The sequence below is a fragment of the Schistocerca gregaria genome, chromosome 1 (genome assembly GCF_023897955.1).
Source record: "Schistocerca gregaria isolate iqSchGreg1 chromosome 1, iqSchGreg1.2, whole genome shotgun sequence".
NCBI classification, from domain to species: domain Eukaryota; kingdom Metazoa; phylum Arthropoda; class Insecta; order Orthoptera; family Acrididae; genus Schistocerca; species Schistocerca gregaria.
Window position 1 is genome coordinate 738,258,910 of NC_064920.1, and position 23,369 is coordinate 738,282,278.

Here is a 23,369-nt window from a genome sequence, read left to right on the forward strand (position 1 = left end):
AGCCCTCTAGAAGCAGAGAGCTGCAGATATGTAAATAGTAAGACTAAAGATGTATAATGTTAAAAACTTCTATTTTATTTAAAAAGGTTTAAGAGTTTTCATAATGGAGAATCCGAAGGAATTACTTTTCAGCATGTACGTTTACTTCAAGCGTGAGCTTCGTAACTAAGTCGTAATCTAATTGTGTTTAAATTCCACCCAAGGCCTACCTTGACAATAAATAGGATATTACTCCATCGAGTTACATGTAGTGAAGTTTTTTCGAACTAGCACTACAACAAGATTCAAAAATTTATTTCTGTTGCAGACGAATATCTATGTTCTACTTATTTTGAAAGGGAAAAAAACACATTTAGACCATCACCAGATATAGGTTTATTTGTAAAGGCCTGGCTGAGAGCCAAAGGAAGGACAACTAATGTCGGAGAGATGGAGAGGGGTGTCGCTTGCTTCGAGAAAAGTTCTCGAACCGGCGCTGACCACAGGCAGCTCTTTGAATCGACTTTGGTCAGGTGTTACTAGATGCAAAGAAACACTGTACTTGGTGGGGTTTCCTTGACGATCCAAGGCCTTGCGAGTGAGCCGGCCCCGCGGTGGTCTCGCGGTTAAGGCGCTCAGTCCGGAACCGCGTGACTGCAACGGTCGCAGGTTCGAATCCTGCCTCGGGCATGGATGTGTGTGATGTCCTTAGGTCAGTTAGGTTTAAGTAGTTCTAAGTTCTAGGGGACTGATGACCACTGATGTTAAGTCCCATAGTGCTCAGAGCCATTTGAACCATTTTGAACCTTGCGATTGTGGTGCAAAGTAGTTCCACATAATTATCTCCATGTTATGTGCAGTGTTCTTGGCAATAGCTTATACCATTACAGTCCATTAGGATGAACGAAGCTTATTTCTGGACTGAAACTGTATAGTGCTTCAACTTGTGATCATTTCTGACTTTTTAAGTAATTATGAAACAACTTTTTTTCAATATATGTGGTACGACTAACGATAATATTAAGTATCTTTGTTGCACGGAACGGATATTTGTTCGCCGAAATAAAACGTGCGTTGGGACAGCCACGCAGAAATCACAGTGACGTGCAGGCTACAGCAAAATATAAGGTTTTCCTGCCGTTTGTTAAAAATGTAACGGAAAGAATAGGGACGATCTTGACGAAGCGGAATATTACCGTAATTTACAAGCCCACCAGGAAGATACAGGAATACCTTAAGGCTGCCAAGGACGCTCGCAAACCATTGGAAGAAGCTGGAGTAAATAGGATCCCATGCAGCTGTGGAGATGTTTATGTGGCTATCACTAAAAGAACTGTTTCGAAACGTTTGGAAGAGCACAAGGGCAATTGTACAAGAGGAGAAACGGAACGATCAGCTGTTGCGGAGCATGCTTTCCAGCCAGGCAACCACCAAATTCGTTTCGAGGAGACGCAAGTACTAGCGGCCACAAGCGGATATTACGAAAGGCTCTACAGGCAGGCAATTGAAATCGCCAAACACCCTAATAATTTCAATCGAAAGGAGGAGGGCGTGAAATCAAACGGTGTATGGATGCCGGTGTTGAAGATGTGTACCACCCGTCCACCACTGGGTGATGGCAACGGCGATCGACGGCAGCGGACAGCGGCCAATTGCACTGACGTTTTCAAAACACGTGACGTCACGCCTCGGCGCGGGAGCTCGCGGACACGGAATTTAGCGGCAGTCAGTAGTAGAGATGGGTCGAACTCGTTCATTCCCGTGAACTACTTCATTCATTTCACTCTTTGCCGTGAAGCGTTCAGTCATGAAGTACGGAAGCCTGGCGAAGTTGCCCAGTTCGCCACTCAGCCGCGGCTACGCTCTCTTCGCCTCGCTCGTACAATAAAGCTTCGTAATACTTCATAATTTTACCAACAGATGGCCGAACTATGCAGTAACGTGCACGCAACGTTTTAGCTCTTACAACGTCTGAGCTAACTTAAATAGAGTATGGTCGAAGGGGACGAAGGAAAGATAAACAGAGAAGCCTGTCACATATAAAGAAGGTATTACATTTAATCTTGCTCGACATTTTCTCATGAAGCGCCCAAAAGTCTTTATCTGCCAAGTGAAACATTATTTGTTGTATTCATGGACTGAAAACTAGGGCTACCAACGAAATGCAGTCCAATTTTATGTTCCTTTAAAAATTTAATCCAAAATAGAATGTGTATGTTTACCACTGTCACAAAGTATATTTATCTACTTTAAGTAGTTTTCCTGTAGATTTATTTTTGTTGAGAATAATAACCCTCTAGACTCAAAACGTAAACTGTCTCTTGTAGTCATTGGTACGATTTCAGTGTTATTAACAAACCTTTTATTTTCATGTTGGCTGTGCGTGCTCACACAGCCAGCCTCATCGTTTGTATCTGTAATATTCATTTGTCCGCAAGCGCTGCCAACGGTAGGCTACCGGTAGACGCGAAATATAACTGAACTGCACAAATAGTCACGGGTAATTATGTCAGCACTGCAGGAAGCAACTGACGCTGCCTTCCCCTCGCCCCTCGCCCCTCACCACAAAAACCCCATGCAAACCTATCGTTTCCCACAAATGCCGCGCGATTCGTCGACAGGCAGTAGAGGAGGAACTGAAGTGAAGGGAGAATAAGTGACGTAGCGCCGATGTAATGGGATGAGGAAGAGGGGAAGAGAGTGAGTCAACTAGAAAAAAGTGCGGAGTGTGTTATCTGTGAAGAGTTTGAAGTACCAGTTCATTGAAATTGAGTGGTTAGTTCACACTTCATTGGAGTGAAGCGTTCATTTAAACGACTCATTCACGAGCTCCCCATCACTAGTCAGTAGCGAGCCAGTGGGTGTGTTGGACCTTCCATCGAGCTACAGACCCTCTTGAAGATGTCCTCCGCAGACGGGGACGAAACGTTGGGAATTGACACAGAATTCATCAACCGACCACGGCATAACAGCCCGGATAATTATAATCGACATGACATTTCGGGTCGTGAAAGTCTACATTTTAGTATCTGTCTATTCTGTGGCGGTCATGGTTGCAGAATTCTACACCTGCGTTATGCGGTGGAGAAGTACCCCTTTGATAGATTAGGGGTGCACTACACAAAGGAACCCACTACTCAGGTACCACAGCACATGGCTTTTTTTAGGGTAGGTGGTAGTTTGGGTCTTCTGATGAATTTTCGCCATTCGATGCAGACAGTGAAATCAGATCGCGCAAAAAGAAGAAACACTTTCGGCTGCCAAATTCTAACCTTAAGCTGTGGAATTATCCTATTCTCTAGGAAAGTTGCCGTCCTCAAATTATTCACGGAACCGAGACGTGCCAGAAATGTGAAGCTGAGGCTCCGAAATTTTAGAGAGGCCTGAAACACAAATCGAAAAGACATATTACACGCAATAGGAGGAGGAGTGTTCATTGCTGTCGACAAAAATATTGTGTCCATCGAGGTCGAAATTGAATCTGACTGTGAAGTTGACTGGACACAAGTACCAGGCGTTGAGGAACACAAGTTAATTCACGGATGTTTTTATTGGCCGCCTCATTCTGCCGTAACAGTTATAGAATCATTCAAGGAAAATCTACGCTGACAAGAGAATCGTGCCTACTCGTCATCAGCGATTTCGTCCAAATTTATGATGTCGGGTGGTTCTAATTAAAGCGTAGCTACTCAAGGAAGTCTATTATGGGCTGAAATTATCGTATGATAGCGGAACTTGGTAGATATGCTATGCGTTAATGTAGAACCAATTTGAACTGAAAAAACAGTTCCATTTACGGCCACCAGGTGTATATCTGGCAGTATGACATCCAAGCTGTCATTTGACAAGCATAACGTGAGTGAACAGTATGGCTACCGAGAAGAAAGACTGTGCGCTGTTGATGAAACTGTTTTATATGAACGGTAGCAATTAAAGTTATTCAAAATGATGGAACACAGCAATCAGTCGTCTTTTTCTTTCAGGTTTTGTTAAGGAAATCTAGATTTCAGCTATTGCCTGGCCATTATCAAAGCACTATATCAAAGTACCAATCCATGACCTGGTACTTCAGTCCCCTGATGTTACGGTTTCTGTCACAGTTCGTTCAAGACTACGTGGAGGAGGCCGTTCAGTCTTGTACGAACTGTGAGAGAAGCCCGAACAACAGGAGACAGGCGTACCAGGACATGGACAATGATATAGTGCGTTGATAATGGTTAGACACTAGCCGAAATCTAGATTTACTTAATAAAACCTGAAAGAGAAGGACGACTGATTGCTGCGCTCTGTCATTTGAAAGTCATATCACAGTAGTTGAGTACACCCATATTCCTAATGGAAGGTAACTTAAACCAATTACAGTGTTTCATTGAGAGAGAACCGTTGACTCAAAGGTCTGAGGAGAGACCCGATGTCATTAGATGGTTTAAATAAGATGATGATAAAGTTCGAAATGACGGTTGAACTTGGTGTGATACCTGGAAGAGGATGGCATCGTACCCTGTTGGAAGTTATTAATGAGGTTGCTGTTGCTGTAACTGACAATGCATCATAAGATCCAGACGGTGCAGCGACTGAAACTTCATGATGCGCAGCAACACACTGAATTTTCTTTGGCACATATCGAAGTAGATGACAAGTGGTCGCGAAATACAATATCGTGACGAGGCATATTTTACACAACAGGGTGCTGTGTACACGAAGAACTTCTGATTGGTTGGTTCAAATGGCTCTGACCACTATGCGACTTAACACCTCAGGTCATCAGTCCCCTAGAACTTAGAACTACTTAAACGTAACTAACCTAAGGACATCACGCACATCCATGCCCGAGGCAGGATTCGAATCTGCGACCGTAGCGGTCGCGCGGTTCCAGATTGAAGCGCCTAGAACCTCTCGGCCACCAGCGGCCGGCGAGAACTGCTGAATTTGGGGTAATTTTAAACTGGCGTGTTGTGCACCAAGAGCCATCGCACTCGCCTTATGTGATTGTGGTGTGGATTCACAAGCAACGTAATTCTCGGTCCGTTCTTCTTTGAAGAAAATACAGTTGTCCACCTCCAAAGAACGGAAAATGTCAGACTTCCAACACAGCGTTGGCTTACAAGCAGAGGAGAAGAAGTGATCGAGGACGACCCAGGACACGCTGCAGACAACTGAGACACCGGAACGGGCAAAAATACCTAACCCATGAGGTGAAGAAGAAGAAGAAAGAAGAAGAAGAAGTATTCCTTATCAACGAGTCCACATCCACCAAATTTAAATAAACCAGATAAAAGAATACAAGTCAAAATGAGCCTAAAGAGAGATAGCAAGGTCTGCTATACTCACAATGTGTCATAAGGTAGTGCCTCACATGGAGGCCTCTTTGACAGGAAGTAACCAGGAAACAGCCATGTAGTAGTCTTTACCGACAGCATCTTCTTATCGCTCCCTCTCGCTGACATATGATCCTTTGCCTTAACAGCGGAAACATTGCGTCTAGGAAAAACTGCATTGTGGTATAGTGGGTATTGTGCTGGCCTCTTTGATAATTAATACTGTCAGTTCGGTGCTCCGAATTCCGATGTGCCTTGGTACCCAGAAGAATGTTATAGGGGAAGAAACTTGTCTTGAAGGAACTGGACACGTTTCTCTGCTGACTATAGGCACTAGGTCGCCTGTAGCGCACTCAGGGAATCGGAGGATACGAGGAATTTCGTAGCTGGAGTACGTCTCACCTGTTTCGCTGCCCTCAAGACTGCAATTACCTTCGTATCAAAACGATGAAATTGTTCGATAAGTGAACCTTGAGGACACAATCGAGGCAAAGAAACGAGCAGAAAAAGATTGTCCCCAACTTAGATCGTCAGTGTAAACTGAGATATAGTCGCAAAGCTCACATAGGATTGAACATGAGATTATTTTGATATTTGAATCTAAGGTAAGTTTCTCACATACTGAGTAATTATGGCTATCTTGAGAGCTCAGGATAGAAACCAATACCATCTCTAGGTAAATACTGCAATTAGGCCCGATATCAAGTGCCACTAGGTTTCTTTCGTGTGGATTCCAAATAGCTTTGTCGCTTGAGAGTCGTTTCCATTGATTGGCTCTCAACACAGTGGTAACAACAGATCAGCCAAGAACGGATATTCCAGATGCTCCGTGCGCAATTGCTACTGGGTAGACAGAGATTGGGGGCACCTTTGGCCAAACATATCTGATGCTGTACTGCAGCTGTGTTATTCAAATACGTATATCTGGCATCCTTAATCTAAACAGGTACGCTCGAAAGCGTTATAAAACTGGAGGAGAGAGCTTTATAAAATTGGAAGAGAAACACTGTCTGCAGAGCAGAACAGCATGACCTGTGGCTAAGCCACATGAAATTGTTTACTACCTTCAGCGCTGTTGTTTTAAGTCCCACAGGTGCTATAACCACCTCAGCTTGTGCAGGGCCAGAAACTAGAATGGAGTCATTACTTATGTAGACGAGGCACACAAGCATCGTAAACGTGGAAGCGCACGCATGTCGTGTTCTCTGGCTAGAGTTTTAACCTCTACGTGCAGTCCACCCTACATCACGTTTTGTGTCTCTTGTAACTGACGTTTTGCTGTTGCGGGAACCTTACATGGAAAAAAACTGGTACACGTTTATTCAAATTTCTTTATTGGGTCGCCATAAATTAAAATTATTTCGATCTTCTCTGCAACATATACAACATCCACTACACTGGCTGTGCAAGAACACGCTCCACAGAGGAGTGATGCCGAGACTTTCGGTGTTCGTGCTTATGACGGCCCCGGCGCTGCAGTGGGCGTTGAGCGATGGGACGAGCGAGTGAGCATTTATGTGTATCTGTGGCAGGTGTGGCTGTCACTATCACTTTATGCACATTTTACCATATTACAGTGGTTGTGGTTTGTATTCCACCGGTGGTCGCGTAGAGCGAAAGTTACATCGGTTGGATGGAAACAAACATCGAAATCGATTAAGAGCGGGGTTCGAGGGCGACATTCCGATGGTTTGAGGAGCCAGCACACTCGACCCGCAGGGAACAGAACATTACTTTACCATACAAGTATCTTATTTGCCAGAAATATCGATGTCTAGCCATATTATTTGTACTGCACAATCACATTTGCAACGCTCAGGTAATGTTTGAACACCACTACCAGCCGTGTCAGCCTGCGTAGCCGGGTGGTAACATTCTCGCCTCCCATGCAAACGGGCCCGGGTTCGATTTCCGGCCGCGTTGAAGATTTTCTCCGCTCGAGAGTGGGTGTTGTGTTGTCCTAAACATTTCATCCTCATCAGCGACGCGCAAGTCGCCCAGTGTGGCGTCGACTGAAGTAAGATTTGCACTTGGTGGCCGAACTTCCCCGAATGGGACCTCCCGGCCAACCATGCTACACGCTCATTTCATTTCAGTACCAGCCGTTACAATATAAATGTTTACATTTACATCGCAAATGAAATGTAGAATCAAATGCGTCGGTTCTTATTTGCAAAAGCAGGCACACTTAACAAACATCTTTCAATTACAACGCCCTTTATCACGAATGGAAAACAATCGTTTGAGTACACCGTACGTATTTGTTGACGTATAATCCGAATATGTAATAGAAAAGTGGGTTTCCCATTTGAAAATGCAAAGTTGACTCTGTCCACGCAGGAGGGGTGGTTAGTATGTGGCCAGCTGTAGCGCACACAAATGTTCCCTTAACGAATATTAGCTTTTCGCCTAGAACACTTTTTGCGTGGGAAGCAACGTCTTCGAGATATTTACTTGTATCAAGTTAAAACAAACGTCCTGTATTTCCTCGTAAGAAAATCACTTCATTGCTTCTCCTTAGCTATTTCCCGCCTCCCTATCGGCGTCGAAAATCGTTCTTTGTATCCGTTCGGTGTCATGCAGCATTTCCCAGGTCCTACCAACTGTGTACCCTTGATCTCGTTTGGCATTGTGAATCGAATGTCAGTTGCCTGAATCATAGTAACTTACCGCATGGGCCGTAACTCTCGTATTTTCCGGTTGTATTTTGTAGCCGTTCTCTTCACATTGTTCCACAACAAGTGTTTTATTAATGCAGATGATTTGTCCCACTTAAATATTGTCACTACTGGTAATACTAAACACCTGGCACTGTGATTTATGCAAAACCTTTCACAGCGGCTGGTTACTGTAACAACGTTTATCAAGTATGTACGTTACAAGTGCGAAGCTACGAAAAATCTCTACTAGAAGCTCGTTTAAGGTCTGCCATTCTTTTTCAGTTGCTAGTACAATATTATTTACTTTAGAGATAATAACTAAATTATTACTCGTCTTTTCCAACTGAATTTAACGTTTCTTTCTAAACAAAAATGTAACATCTAATTGTTTTAGGCATCTTCAGACTATAAAGTAAGTAGATATTATAATAATTATTAATTTTACTATAAATATTTCGTATTTATTAATTTGGTTTAGATATATAGGATTTCATAACAGCACGTTTAGGTTAACTCATTACTTCTATTAGTTATAACTAATTTCCACTGAATGTGCACAAAAAATTACCTGAAACGAGTCTGATTAAGAAACGAAATAATATCTAGTTAGAAATACGTGACGTAGGTGTTCTCCCACAATATAGTGGTAAACATAATGTTCTGGTTGAGCTCTGGAAGGACCATTGCATTTGTGGGCAGAAAGTAAGGTAGATTTTGTAGACCCGAATGAGCCTTCAACAACCTCTGGGATTATCTAGAGAATCGGGTATGTACTACTTAGATTCGTCGAAAAACCCCACATCTTTTCACAGTGTTTTTTGGAAGAATGGGGAGAAATTTCGCCATCATTGTATTGTAGCTCAGTGGAAAGCCTTCCTCCGTGATTAGAAGCTGTAATAGTATGAAAGGCTACCAGTTACATGCTTAGCGTTTTTGGGTCGAACAGCAGTGGCAACTTAGAGACTGTAATCCCGCAGAGTATCTTTAAATTGGTTATCTCTCCGTTGGTATTAGAAACGGCAAAGCAATTTATGCTATACATTACTATGGCGATAGTAGTGAAATGCTATTAGCAGACACCAAAGCACCAGCAACGGGATCAGGCCCACGGGCGGCGTGATTCCTATTGCTAAGCTGATTATGTTAGTTCCTAAGTTTCATTCTCAGTGGTTCTGTTTTTACTTTTCTATGAATGAATACAAAACTATGAATGTTCTGAAGTGCTTTTTTATCGTGTGAAACAGATTTGGTTTTACAAGACCGCTGTCAGACAATAATCAGACGATGGCCTTGCTTGGCGAAAACCAGTTCATAAGATAAATAAATACAGTTGTTCTTTCCATTGGTAAAATCAAATTTTGCTATGAAACAGCATCTGTTGAAGGCATCATTGGACCGTTGTGCTGGAAGCTCACATGGCCATTATTATTGGCTTTCGAAATCAGAACAAATAAATATTCTTCAGATAGCTCTTCAGTTGCTCTAAAAAGTCTCTATTCAGTGACCAAACAGGAATAAATGGTTACCAATACTATGGATCAGACTTGGGACACCCCATTTTGATCAATTTTCTACGTGGGAGGGCTATTATTATATTATATTATAACTTCAAGCTATTTCGAAATAAGAATTGATTCAGTATAGGGATTTTATACAGAGATCTGCTTGTAGTCTTGAAATACTATGGAGCGAAATTTTCTGGAATGTACCAGGCGCAACAGGAAAAGTGAAAAATCAATAATTCGAAAAATAGTCCAGTGGCGCGTAGAATTCTCACAGAACTCCTCTTTAATTTTGAAGCAAATTACTGCCCGAGTCTTCACAGTTTCCAAGGACACGTGGTGCCGTGCCGGTCTCAGGACAAGTGTCCACTTTTATGTAAAGAGACTAGCTGGCTACTCCAGCACCGCCCAGTTATTTACCAAGATTTCGCAGTACACAAAGGCACGTTTAGTTCTTTACAAGATTCTATGCTCTTATACTTGTTCTAAGAGTTAGCAATTGGAATTATAAAGCTCCAGTAGTTCAGTAGTTCTCCTCAATTAATCTTTGACTTACACGTCAATGGGAACATTACTAAACACCTTTGCTGCATTTTAAAAACTTCGAGTTCCACGCTAACATTAGTCCATTTAGAATATTTTTACCTTTCAGTTCCCACCTCGAAGCCTGAGAATGAAATTTAGGAACTAACATAATCAGCTTTGCGGCCGCGAAAGCTAAGGATTCGGTTTTAGCATAAACTATTTTGAATTATTTCTAAATGTTATCCCCCTGTCAACTCTCTCCACTGTTTAAAGATGTTAAGAATGTCACAGCCAATTTCCGGATAGTAAACAATATGTGTATCATATTTGGTTTAAATTTTTCCACGTGATATGGAGTTCACATCCATACTCCTACCCATTACGGGTGCCGAGGTTGTCTTATCCTGACAGAATCTTTTTTTGGATGGTAAGTCGTACGTGTACCAAATTTTGCTGGAAATGGTTAAAGACGTTCACAAAATAAACTGGAACACGCAAACCATGTGTTGCTGTATAATTCTCTCTCGGGTTTCCTGGCAGAGACTATTTGGGAGGACCTATCAGATAACAAGGGAACGCTAACTGGAACAGGCATGGAACGTAGAACACAAAGATAGTGTGGGAAACTAAAATATCCACAGGTTGAAATGGAAAGGATTTTGACAGATATTTCCGGAATCAATGCAATTTGATGGTTAGTATTATTAATATTGGCTCAACTAATGGGAAGGCAGGACCAGGAGTAGTAATGAATACGGAAGTTGACACTAGCGTAATTGGGTATATACAGCAAACCGAGAGAATGTTTATGGTGAATTTGTATGGATATCCAAGACATTGTAAAAATAGGTACAAGTATGCAAAACAACTAAAAGATGGCAATGATATTAAAGAATATGTAATACCATAAATGACCTCGTAAAATAAGTCAAAGTGGAAGGGAATGTAAAGTAATGAGAAACTGGAACTCCGCCGTTGGCGAAAGTAGTGAACAGAAAAAAGACGACATAGTTCGATCTCAGCAAAGAAGTGAGAAAAGAGAAAGATTAATGGAATTTTCTGCTTGGCACGAGTTGGTCATTGCGAATACACTGTTCGAGAATCCTTGTAAAGGAAATATACAGTGAAGATGCCAAAGGCTCAAGAAAATAAAATGTTGAGTATATTTTGGTGAAACGAAGTTCCGGAGTCAAGTTAAGTACAGCAAGAGCTATCCACAGGCTGACATTGATAATGACCTCAATGTAGCACTAATGAAATATCTGTTAAAATTCGAGAAGTTAAAAAGAAAGCAGCAGAAGCAAAGTAACCTAGACACATTGAAGTACCTAAAAACGCTGACCAGAAAACATGGCAAAATACATTTCAGTGTGTGTAAACCGAGGGAATGGTTGCAGAGATGCAGAAAATGCACCAGAGTAAATACTAATATTAAAAGGCAGAAAAGAGAAACTATCGGTGATAGAAGAGGTGCTGAAATCAACAAAATTTCAGAACTAAAGATGTCTACAGAGGAAACTAACAGCATATATTACTCATAAATGAAATTTACCAGAAATGAAGAAAAGTTACTGAAGGATGAATGAAGTAAATTTGTCACGTCATAGAAACAATGTAACGTAGATGTTGCGCACATATATCACTTCAGAGATGATACAATAAGGTTCACAGCGAATAGAGCAGAGAAAGGTGATTGGAAGCAGAAACTAAGGCGAGAAGACGGAAACATTACCTGCAGGTACTTTATAGTTACCCAGAAGAAATTAGATCAACTGAAAATGACGACTTGGTGCAAGAAGATGACACGAGAGATTTGATCCGTAACTTTGAAATTCAAAAAGCTTTTCACGAACTCGGAACAAACAAATGTTGAAATATTGATAAAATACCAGTGGAACTCTTGGGGACTTCAGGCTAAGGACCAAACCAACAAATACACAGGCTCATGAATGAAATTCATGAAACTGGAGAACGCCATCAGGTATTGAAAACGTTTCCGAACAAAACAAGAGCGAGTGTATGTGAAAATTTCCGCACAATCACCATAATATGTCTGAAGTACTCACAAGATTATCGAATACTAGAAGGAAAACAGAATGTAAGGAGAGCGAGAGTTTCTGTAAAAGCATGTTAAGCATTGCGGTTTATGAGAGAGGGCTGTTTTAGGAAAAATAGGGAAACAATACTTGCATTCATGGAATGGAATTTGTTATTATTCTTAGGCAGTTTGGTATCAAGTGCAGAGTGGGAGACTTGATTACTATGTTAAAAAAAGAAAACAGTTTATCCGTGTTGCTTTAAAAAGAAAACAGTTTATCCGTGTTGCTTTTAAGTGTGCTGTAGCATTCAATAACTGTTGCTTGCCCTGCCATAATAATGTATAACTTACTTTTTGGAGTCTTCTCATGTAAGCCAGGGTTGCATACACTGATCAGCCAGAATATTATAACCACCGACCTACTATCGATATAAACCCGTCCAGACGATAGCAGCGGTACCTGGCAAATAATGACTAGTCAGACTCACGCACACTGCATGTACAGAGTGGCGCACAAAATGTGTTACCAATTGATTCTTTCACAATTTACGACGCACATTAGATATCCCGCTGGGATCTCTACAGCAGTACCTGCAGAGCTTGGAAACACAAATGAGTTACGAAATGACGTGTAATTCAAGATACTGACGCTAGGAGACTACTAAGCAGCAATGGCTGACAATGGAAGACTGACGACACAACAACGATCGGCAATTGTGTTACTTTTTCATGAAATGAAAGGCCTTGTGACTCAGAGGCGTTTTCGACAACAGTTTAACACACGATGCGTCCCTTGCAAAAAGACCATCCACAGGTTGTACGATAAATTTGTAGTGGAAGGAACAGTATTGGAAGCGAAGCGACTTCGGCCTAAGCCTGTTTGTTCGCCGGAGAATATTGAAGCGGTACGAGTTGCTGTACAGAGAAGTCCCGGGAAATCGTGCAGAAAGGCAGCAGTGCAACTGGGAATACCCAGACCCGTTCAACGCATTCTTAAAAATGACCTCCATATGTACCCATACAAGATGACGTGTGTACAGAAGCTCACTGAAGAACACAAGCAGCAGAGACTACTGTTTGCTCAGTGGGCGGAGGATAGGGAAGAAACTCTCAACAACGTTTGGTTTTCAGACGAGGCGCATTTTCATTTAGACGGTGTGGTTAAGAAACAAAATGTACGCTTTTGGGCCACTAAAACCCACAAGTGCTTCATGAACGACAACATTATTTTCCGAGGATTACAGTGTGGGTAGCAATTTCCAGTCACGGACTTATTGGAACCTGTTTCCTTGAAGAAATTGTGAACAGCGAGCGTTATTTGAGCATGCTTCGCAATAGCTTCATTCCACAGCTTCTTGCTACTGCCTTGCCCTTCAACAAGCAATGGTTCATACAAGATCGAACAAGGCCACAACTGCAAACACTGTGTTGGAGTTTTAACACGAACATTTCGACATGTGGATCATTTCACTCAGGTTTCCAGGTCGCTTCAATGACGGACGAAATTGGCCCCCAATAGTCCAGACCTCAATCCATGTGAATTTTTTCTTTGGGGTTTCCCGAAACGTCCACCTGATTTAATGGAGCTCAGAAGACTTATTCTTCAAGCTTGCAGTGAAATTACGGAAGACATGTGCTGTAGGGTAATCACTAGCTTCAGTGTTTGTTTGAAGGAAGTTAGGAAACGAAATGGTGGACATATTGAGCATGTGCTAAGTTATAAGCATTCTCTATGGACGGCTCTTCATTGTAGTATATGTTCCTGTCAGATTGTATTGACAATAAAGTTTATATTCAAAAACAAAATGGTAACACATTTCACGCGCCACCCTGTAGTATCAGCGAGCATGCTGTCCGTGTGTAGAAAAGGGAAGGCGTGCGTTCTATCTCAGTTTGACCGCGGGCACATTGTGGTGGCCTGGACGCTCGGCACGAGCATTTCGGAACTTACACGGCTTGTCGGGTGTTCGAGAAGTGCTGTGGTGAGTGTCTTCAACACCTGGAGAAATCAAGGTGAAACCATTTCCAGAGGTCGTGGGTTTGGGCGGCCACCCCTCATTACAGATGTCGGACGTCGTAGTCTGGGCAGACTGATAAAACAGGTCAGGCGGCTAACTGTAGAGGAAGTAACATCAGATTTTAATGCTGGGCAGAACACAAGTGTGTCTGAACACGCAGTGCACCGAATACTCGTAACGATGAGCCTCCGCAGCCGACAACCCACACATGTGCCATTGTTAACACCGCGAATCCGACGACAACGGTTGAAATGGGCACGTAACCATCGGCACCGGACGTTGGCGCAGTGCCAGGGCGTTGCACGGTATCATGAATTCCGATACCTTCTTTATCATGCCGATGGGAAAGCACGAACCCATCGTCTTCCAGGGGAACAGCTCCTTGACACGTGTACTGATGGGGAGAGAAGATTGCGGCGGCTCCTTTATGCTCTGGGGAACGTTCACGTGGGCATCCATGCGTGCAGTGGAGCTCGTACAAGGTTCCATGACGGCCGAGGAGTATTGTACACTGGTTGCATACCACGTCAACTCCTTCATGAAGATCATGTTTGCCGACGGCAGTGTCATTTATAAAGAAGGTAATGCGCCACGTCACAAGGCGTGGAGTGGTTCGAGGAACACAGTGGCGAGTTCCAGTTGATGTGCTGTCCCCCTAACTCACAAGACCTGAACCCTATCGAACACGCTTGGAATGTGATTGGACTTAGCGTCAGAGCTCATCGCTCCCTACCCGCAATTTACGGGAATTAGGTGACTCGTGTGTGCAGATGTGGTGCCAATTCCCTTCAGCGTACTAGCAAGGCGTCGTTGCTTCCATGTCACGATGCGTCGCCGCTGTTATCCGTGCCAAAGGTGTACACACCGGCTATTAGGTAAATGGTCATAGTGTTCTGACTGATCAGTGTATTGTCACCGCATATTAATACAGTATAGTATATTGAATAGGGGGTGACGCAAGTGTTGATATGAGAGTTGTACGTCAAACACAGAGAAATAAATCAGTTTTATATAATTCTCTGATGGCATAGCAACTATCGTCGGAAGTGAACAGGAACTGAATCAGGTGCTTCATGAACCTAGGACATGGGCTCGCTGGTGACTCTAATACACACATAAACATAAAGGAAACTGTGGTGACTTCAGTGGAATTATGACATTTGAATAAAAGTGTAATTTTTGTTCGTCTCATTGCATATTTCTTCCAGTTGTCTTTTGTAGTGTACTGTAGCAGTTCTTTTTCTATGTGTGCTCCAAGTTACATCCAGCTATGTTACTTGGCAGTGATGCATCATGCGAAAGTTATTTTGGTTCTTAAGTTTTGCACACGAATATACTTACGACAATAATACTCGAAATAAACTTAAATTTACAATTTTTTTCGTGTCTGGTGCTACACACACAAATTTATTGAAAAACAATTCCACTCTGACCCTGCCTGCAATAAAATCACTGTCACTCTTACCAATATCAGTTGATTTCGACTCTTTACCATTTTCAAGTACGTATTCTTACTTTCGAAAATTTACACCGTCACCCTTTGCGGGTGTATGCAAATGTACATCTGCCAGTTTAATTCGTAGCCATCGTATTAAACACGAGCGACTATGGGACGTTGTTCTCGCTCGTGTTTAGTACGACGGCTGCGTAGTAAAATGACATACTGTATACACATTTGTAGCACCCACAAAGACTGGCAACCTAAATTTACGTGTATAGGACTACACAGTTGATAACTGCGAACAGTCGTAATCAGCTAATAGTGGTATAAGTGACGTTGATTTTATTACAAGGAGGATGTAAAATGGAATTGTCTTACATTTAAATTAATTTTGTATCTCTCCCTGTGGTTCATGTGTTTTTCAAGATAAAAGTCCACTCCCGATGAGAAAACGCTCATTTTAACTAGTTTGGAAAGAACAAACAAAATGTTTATACCATGACAGAATCAAAAATTCCATATTGCATTTCTGTAGACACAATATGGAGAAGAGATATAGTGTACAATGTATTTTTCACAGACGTTCCTTGCGCAGTTCTCCGGGATGTTATTGCATGGTTTCGCCTGCAATGGGGCTTCATTAACAGGAACTGGAGTATTTTCTCGTCCAGTCAGCTTTTTCCGCTTAAGATTATTGCTTAACACCGGGCCCCAATTATCAATGCGCCATTCAGTAATTTCGATCTGCTTACTTCTTTGGTAATCCTCACAGTCAGCCTCAGAGACATAATGTAACCTCACAGTAGTGCAGTCTGACGGTCAATTTCTGTTGTTTGAATGCACCTGGTGGCTATAGTTAAAAGGCAGCCGCTCACAAAGGGCCAGTGCGGGCTGTAATTATCCTATGGCAGCGGAGGTTTGTAGATATTCTAATGCGTTAAAGCGGAACCGATTTACGCTAGAAACAAATTAGTTCCAGTTTTGGCCACCAGGTGAAAATCTATCGACGAGATGCTGTACAGCACCAGATTTGCACCAGGTGGTCAAAATTTGAGCTTTTTTTTTTTTTTTTTTTTTTTTTTTTTTTTTTTTTTTTTTTTTTTTTTTTTTTGACGTACATTGGTTCTGCAGTAACGCATTAGCTTATCTAGCAAGTTTCACTGCCATGCTATAATTTCAGCCCACACTGGGTTTCGGCGAGTAATCATAACCATCCGGTATGACTGCATGGAATATTGTAGCCGAGAATCACTGCGCTCACCACTAGGCTCAACTAGAAGCCTACATACTGATGACAAACTCTACACACGGTGTATGCGACTGGTCTATCAGCACGACGTAGACTTCCTCAATTTTACACATTGCTACAGTGAATTCTAGTGACGCCTATAAAGATACAAGTCGTGCTTCACGGGCTGTGAATTTTCTTCACTCATAGAAGTCTTGTTTGAATAAACGTCTTGTTGTGTCTCTAATTTAAGTGAGTGGTTACGTCTACAAGGATATTCCATTACTACATCTCCTTATAGTTGCATGAGTTCTGCTATGCTCTTGACATTTGGCACCACAGATTCTATAAAACTCAAACGTAAGGTGGCGAAATGAGGTTTACTTACTTTCACAGTGTATTGACAAGCTGTCATCGAGCTTCTTCCTGCATACATTGCAGAACTTCCGTTTGTGGTGTGTTTGTTCGGACCAGCAGTGGGCCACGGGATTCTGTAACATAACAAAGAAGAAAAATTAACATATATGAGTGAGGCAATGGAAACATATATTGTAAGCAACTTTTGTTAAAAATGTAATGCATCTAGTTTTTCCTCTGGCACGTAAGAGGTCTTTCACGTCGGCAAAACTTTGTCACAAATTGTAAACATTTGGATTAATCAGGATTAGTCGCTATGGTAGTAAATCGAACACCTTGAAGCAAAGTCGCACAGCATGTTATACTAGACGAGCAAGATTTCAAGTGGTAAATAATTTATGTACTGTGATATTAGGTGACATGAAAATCTTGGCAAGAAAAACTCTAAAATTGCAAATTTCAGGTGAGATATTAACATGTCTGTAGATATGGTTCAAATGGCTCTGAGCACTATGGGACTTAACATCTGAGGTCATCAGTCCCCTAGAACTTAGAACTACTGAAACCTAACTAACCTAAGGACATCACACACAGCCATGCCCGAGGCAGGATTCGAGCCTGCGACCGTAGCAGTCGCGCGGTTCCAGACTGAAGCACCTAAAACCGCTCGGCCACATCGGCCGGCTATCTGCAGATATAGCTTTATTTTATTACATACTGTAAATTTAATTCTACTTGTCAGGGCGTGTGAAAACGTTTTCTAAATTTTTTTCAAATTGTGCAGCTGAGGCGGGACGTGGGTATCAGCCCGGAATTCACCTAATCGGATGCAGGAAACCGCATAAAAACTCGATCCAGGCTGGCGGGCACAGAGGCCGTCGTCGTTTATCAGCCGGACGGATTCAGTCTGGAGCCGGCGCGCCTCCCTGGATCTCGGAAGCGGCTTGTTAGGCCGCGCGGCTATCCCGAAATGTTTGCCTACTTATAAATTTTGATAACAGTTTCACAAAATTCATCTAAAGAATGAACAGCATGGCCTATCTACCTTCTTCAAGTAAGGTGAACAGAATCGTAAATCCAGCGAATAGGGTCAGTACAAAAAGTACACTCCTGGAAATGGAAAAAAGAACACATTGACACCGGTGTGTCAGACCCACCATACTTGCTCCGGACACTGCGAGAGGGCTGTACAAGCAATGATCACACGCACGGCACAGCGGACACACCAGGAACCGCGGTGTTGGCCGTCGAATGGCGCTAGCTGCGCAGCATTTGTGCACCGCCGCCGTCAGTGTCAGCCAGTTTGTCGTGGCATACGGAGCTCCATCGCAGTCTTTAACACTGGTAGCATGCCGCGACAGCGTGGACGTGAACCGTATGTGCAGTTGACGGACTTTGAGCGAGGGCGTATAGTGGGCATGCGGGAGGCCGGGTGGACGTATCGCCGAATTGCTCAACACGTGGGGCGTGAGGTCTCCACAGTACATCGATGTTGTCGCCAGTGGTCGGCGGAAGGAGCACGTGCCCGTCGACCTGGGACCGGACCGCAGCGACGCACGGATGCACGCCAAGACCGTAGGATCCTACACAGTGCCGTAGGGGACCGCACCGCCACTTCCCAGCAAATTAGGGACACTGTTGCTCCTGGGGTATCGGCGAGGACACTTCGCAACCGTCTCCATGAAGCTGGGCTACGGTCCCGCACACCGTTAGGCCGTCTTCCGCTCACGCCCCAACATCGTGCAGCCCGCCTCCAGTGGTGTCGCGACAGGCGTGAATGGAGGGACGAATGTAGACGTGTCGTCTTCAGCGATGAGAGTCGCTTCTGCCTTGGTGCCAATGATGGTCGTATGCGTGTTTGGCGCCGTGCAGGTGAGCGCCACAATCAGGACTGCATACGACCGAGGCATCATGGTGTGGGGAGCGATCTCCTACACTGGCCGTACACCTCTGGTGATCGTCGAGGGGACACTGAATAGTGCACGGTACATCCAGACCGTCATCGAACTCATCGTTCTACCATTCCTAGACCGGCAAGGGAACTTGCTGTTCCAACAGGACAATGCACGTCCGCATGTATCCCGTGCCACCCAACGTGCTCTAGAAGGTGTAAGTCAACTACCCTGGCCAGCAAGATCTCCTGATCTGTCCCCCATTGAGCATGTTTGGGACTGGATGTAGCGTCGTCTCACGCGGTCTGCACGTCCAGCACGAACACTGGTCCAACTGAGGCGCCAGGTGGAAATGGCATGGCAAGACGTTCCACAGGACTACATCCAGCATCTCTACGATCGTCTCCATGGGAGAATAGCAGCCTGCATTGCTGTGAAAGGTGGATATACACTGTACTAGTGCCGACATTGTGCATGCTCTGTTGCCTGTGTCTATGTGCCTGTGGTTCTGTCAGTGTGATCATGTGACGTATCTGACCCCAGGAATGTGTCAATTAACTTTCCCCTTCCTGGGACAATGAATTCACGGTGTTCTTATTTCCATTTCCAGGAGTGTATAAACGCATTTTTCACAAATTAGTCTTTCTTTTTCACTGAAACAACACATGGCTCATGATACTGGTTGACAATTATTGAACTATACGAAAAAAACGTACGTTAGTTACAAACAACGCATGCAAATACTTTATTCAACATGTAAACGTCACTACAGATATTCGGATTTAGGTTATGACATGTTTGGTATGCCTGCCATCATTGGCGATGCTGTGGCGTAGACAAGCAGCAAAATTCTGCATGATCCGCTGAAGGGTCGGAACATCGATGTTGTCGATGATCTTCTGAATGGCTGTTTTCAGCTCATCGATGGTTTTGAATTATTGCTGTAAACCTTGTCTTTAACACAGCCCCACAAAAAGGAGTCGCATGTGTTCTGATCCGGAGAATATAGCGACCAGTCGAGGCCCATTCCAGTGGCCTCTGGCTACACCAGAGCGAGAGCGCGGTCCCAAAGTGCTCCTCCAGGGCCTCAAACACTCTCTTACTTTCATCGGATCGAGATCCGTCTTGTATGAACCACATGTTGTCGAAAGGGGAGTCACTTTGGGTAATGGCTATGAAATCATCTTCCAAAATCTTCACGTAATGTTCGGTAGTCACCGTGCCATCAAGGAATATCGCACCGATTATTCCGTGTCTGGACATTGCACACCACACAGTCACCCGTTGAGGGCGAAGAGACTTCTCCATCGTGAAATACGAATTCTCAGTACCCCAAATTCGCCAATTTTGCTGATTGAAGAACCTATCCAAATGAAAGTGGGCTTAGTCGCTAAACCAAATTCGCAAGCGTATACTAATTTCCACCATGCCCCGATGCCAACCGTGCAGTGTGAACGTCCTAGCGCAAAGTTATAACGATTTTATTTCCTATAGTTCAATAATTGTCAGCCTGTATCATTCACTGCCGTTGCAACGACATTGTTCCGCGGCTACTGGATCACCGAATTTAATGTTGCATAGTTAAGAATATGCGGCATTATCTTCATTTGTTGGTTCAGAGAATTCCGAGGAACCTGACTCTGATAATTTGTCCTGTAGATGTAGTCTCTTCTTGATGTTTCTTCGATGTGACTGGCTAAAAAAAGACTTTTTCTTTTATTTTCCAGCTTCTTTCTGTTCACATTTTCTGTGAATGTGAGAAGCACTGGTGTCCGTTTTCTGGCTGAAGACAATAAGTCGTGGAATGAAACAAAATAATTTGGTGTGCCATTGTCATCATGAACTTAGCGGGAGATGACACAGGCTGACGCTCATTTACCTTTGTTGAGTTTTCTTGGCTTGACGATGTATCAGCCGGCAAGGAGTCATGTTCAGCCACTGGTCTTTCATTCAATTGAAAAATGCCTTTTAAGTGAAATCCATTTTTACAATCATCCTTGCGGTCCTGAAAATGTTTGCAAACGCGCGTTTGTTGGTCTTCGTTGTCCCTTGATCTTTCTTGTTCCTCACTAAATATTGTTTGACCAACTTATACTTTCGATGGAAAATCTTTTCCACGCTGATAGCAATGCGGCACCCCGAATATTTCCATTTACTCTCAGGGTAAGTTTTATTGGCGTTTTGAAAAACATTCTCGGTTCACAAGGAAGTTTTGCTTTAATTTTTCCCCATGTGCAATACAAAACGCAAATAAAATAATGCAAAACAAAATAATGGTTTTAATAAGCATACACAAAAATATTGATAGTTATCACCCACATTAAAACTCACACGATTCAACGCAAATGCAAAACTTTTTTTTATATTTTTGTGAAGTTCATAGATCTGCGCAAGGATATTGACGCGCCGGTGACATGATAACCTCTTCTGCACCAATAAACTTACTGTGCGACAGATACGTAACAAATAATTGAATTGTCAGAGATATATTAATTTGAAACCATAAATATCTTACAAAGCGAAATATTTTTAGAACTTAAGACTCAGAGCACAGTGCTCTACAAAGTTTTAACGCAGTAAGTGACGCACTTGGGCTGTGTCTTCCGCTTGACATCTTATGCACCGAGTGCCAGCAGTCAACCGCTGTATGACAACAGTTTCTTTACCACTTCGTATGTGACGCTGAAGAGAAGATTTCTAGAACTCACCCGGTTCTGCCTAACTTATCCTAACTACTTAATCACATGCCTGTTAAGTGTTTACTGAGATTTAAGGACCATTTCAGACAGAAGATACCCTTTTTCTTGAAGTTTCTGCTGAAAATCGTATATACGAGTTTCAACTATTGAAGATCATTTTATACTATTTCCAGCTGGATTGCTTCTCCAACTCCTCTAATTGTGGTTCTTCTTTAAAGTAGATGTGTCAGTTGAAGCACTCCCACAAAAAAGTCACAAGCAGTCAGCTCAGGGGATCTTGGGGACCCAGGGATGTCGCCATCCACATCTACGTGATTACTCTGCTAGTAACAATTAAGTGCCTGGCAGAGGGTTCAATGAACCACTTTCAAGCTGTCTTTCTACAGCTTCACTCTCGAACGGCGCGCGGGAAAAACGAGCACTTAAATTTTTCTGTGCGAGCCCTGATTTCTCTTATTTTATCGTGATGATCATTTCTCCCTATGTAGGTGGATGCCAACAGAATGTTTTCACAATCGTAGAAGAAAACTGGTGATTGAAATTTCATGATTGCCACTCCGATTCAGGTATCATGTCTGTGGCACTATCTCCCCTATTTCGCGATAATATAAAATGTGCCACCTTGCTTTGAACTTTTTCAATATCATCCGTCAGTCCCACCTGATACGGATCACACAGCGCCCAGAAATACTCCAGAATAGGGTGGACAAGTGTAGGGTAAGCAGTCTCTTTAGTCGATCTGTTGCACCTTCTAAGTGTTCTGCCAATGAATCGCTGTCTTTGGTTTGCTCTACCCACAGCATTATCTATGTGATCGTTTCAACTTAGGTTATTTGTGAAATCATTTTCCTGGAAACATGTTGCTAACAACGTGCATGAAACGTGTGGAGTTGTAGTATCATTTGGAAAATAATGTTTTTAATTTTTTCCCAGGCGTCTTCCCAGCAGTGGAGGCAAGAAACTGCCGAGGATGGGAACGTGACGCTCATCGGTGACACAGTGACATCATTTACATCTTCAATAAACCGCGGGTTTGTGATACCGATAATGTCAGTTCTATACGATCTTGTTGTATGTACTAAAGGAGAGGTTTGTCGCAGATTTTAAGAGGATTATTATCGTCCTGTTAGCGGCTGTGTTGTTTTTTGACCTCTCCATTGAAAAGTAAACGATTCTTAGTATTCATGACAATTAACTTATTTTCATTTTCTTCAAGTGTCTCTTGCATCCGAATAGCATTGTCCTCTGATTACTCACTATATGATGCCGTAATGCATTGACGAATACACCTCTTGTATGGATTAAATTTTAGATCCTTTCGCAAATTAATGCGCACTAATCCACGACAGTCGTAATACACCTGATGGCTCCGTGCATATCGTCTTGGTCTCCGAAACAGCGTTTCTCTTTATCCTCCCGATATCTTACAACTTCATTTGGAATAAGTTGCTTTTTCTTTACAGTATTTCCTATTGTTATGAGACTGTATGCTTTGTATCGTGGCTGGGAATCGTATCTCGACACCAAAGGTTGAGACGTGCATTAAAAACCCGCAGAGCTGCCGTGATGGATTTGACACATACACATCATATGCGAACAAGGACAGGGGCGTCCTCAGAAATTTTTACTGGGGGCGAGGGGAAGGAGGGGGTACAAGACTGTTTTTTACATAAGAGAATTGATGTTTATGCACTCAGCATATGAATCATACT

At 42.9% G+C, this 23,369-nt stretch overlaps 1 protein-coding gene across 8 annotated transcripts in view; it reads right to left on the reverse strand.

Annotated features, from left to right (window-relative positions):
• The window catches only part of LOC126267225 (diacylglycerol kinase theta), a 662,574-nt gene that overhangs the window by 373,598 nt on the left and 265,607 nt on the right, over positions 1–23,369 (reverse strand). For all 8 annotated transcript variants that reach the window (XM_049972276.1, XM_049972256.1, XM_049972247.1 and 5 more), the window contains exon 3: positions 17,098–17,200. In XM_049972276.1, coding sequence (XP_049828233.1) covers positions 17,098–17,200 — 103 coding nt within the window. The remainder of the gene's footprint in view (positions 1–17,097; positions 17,201–23,369) is intronic.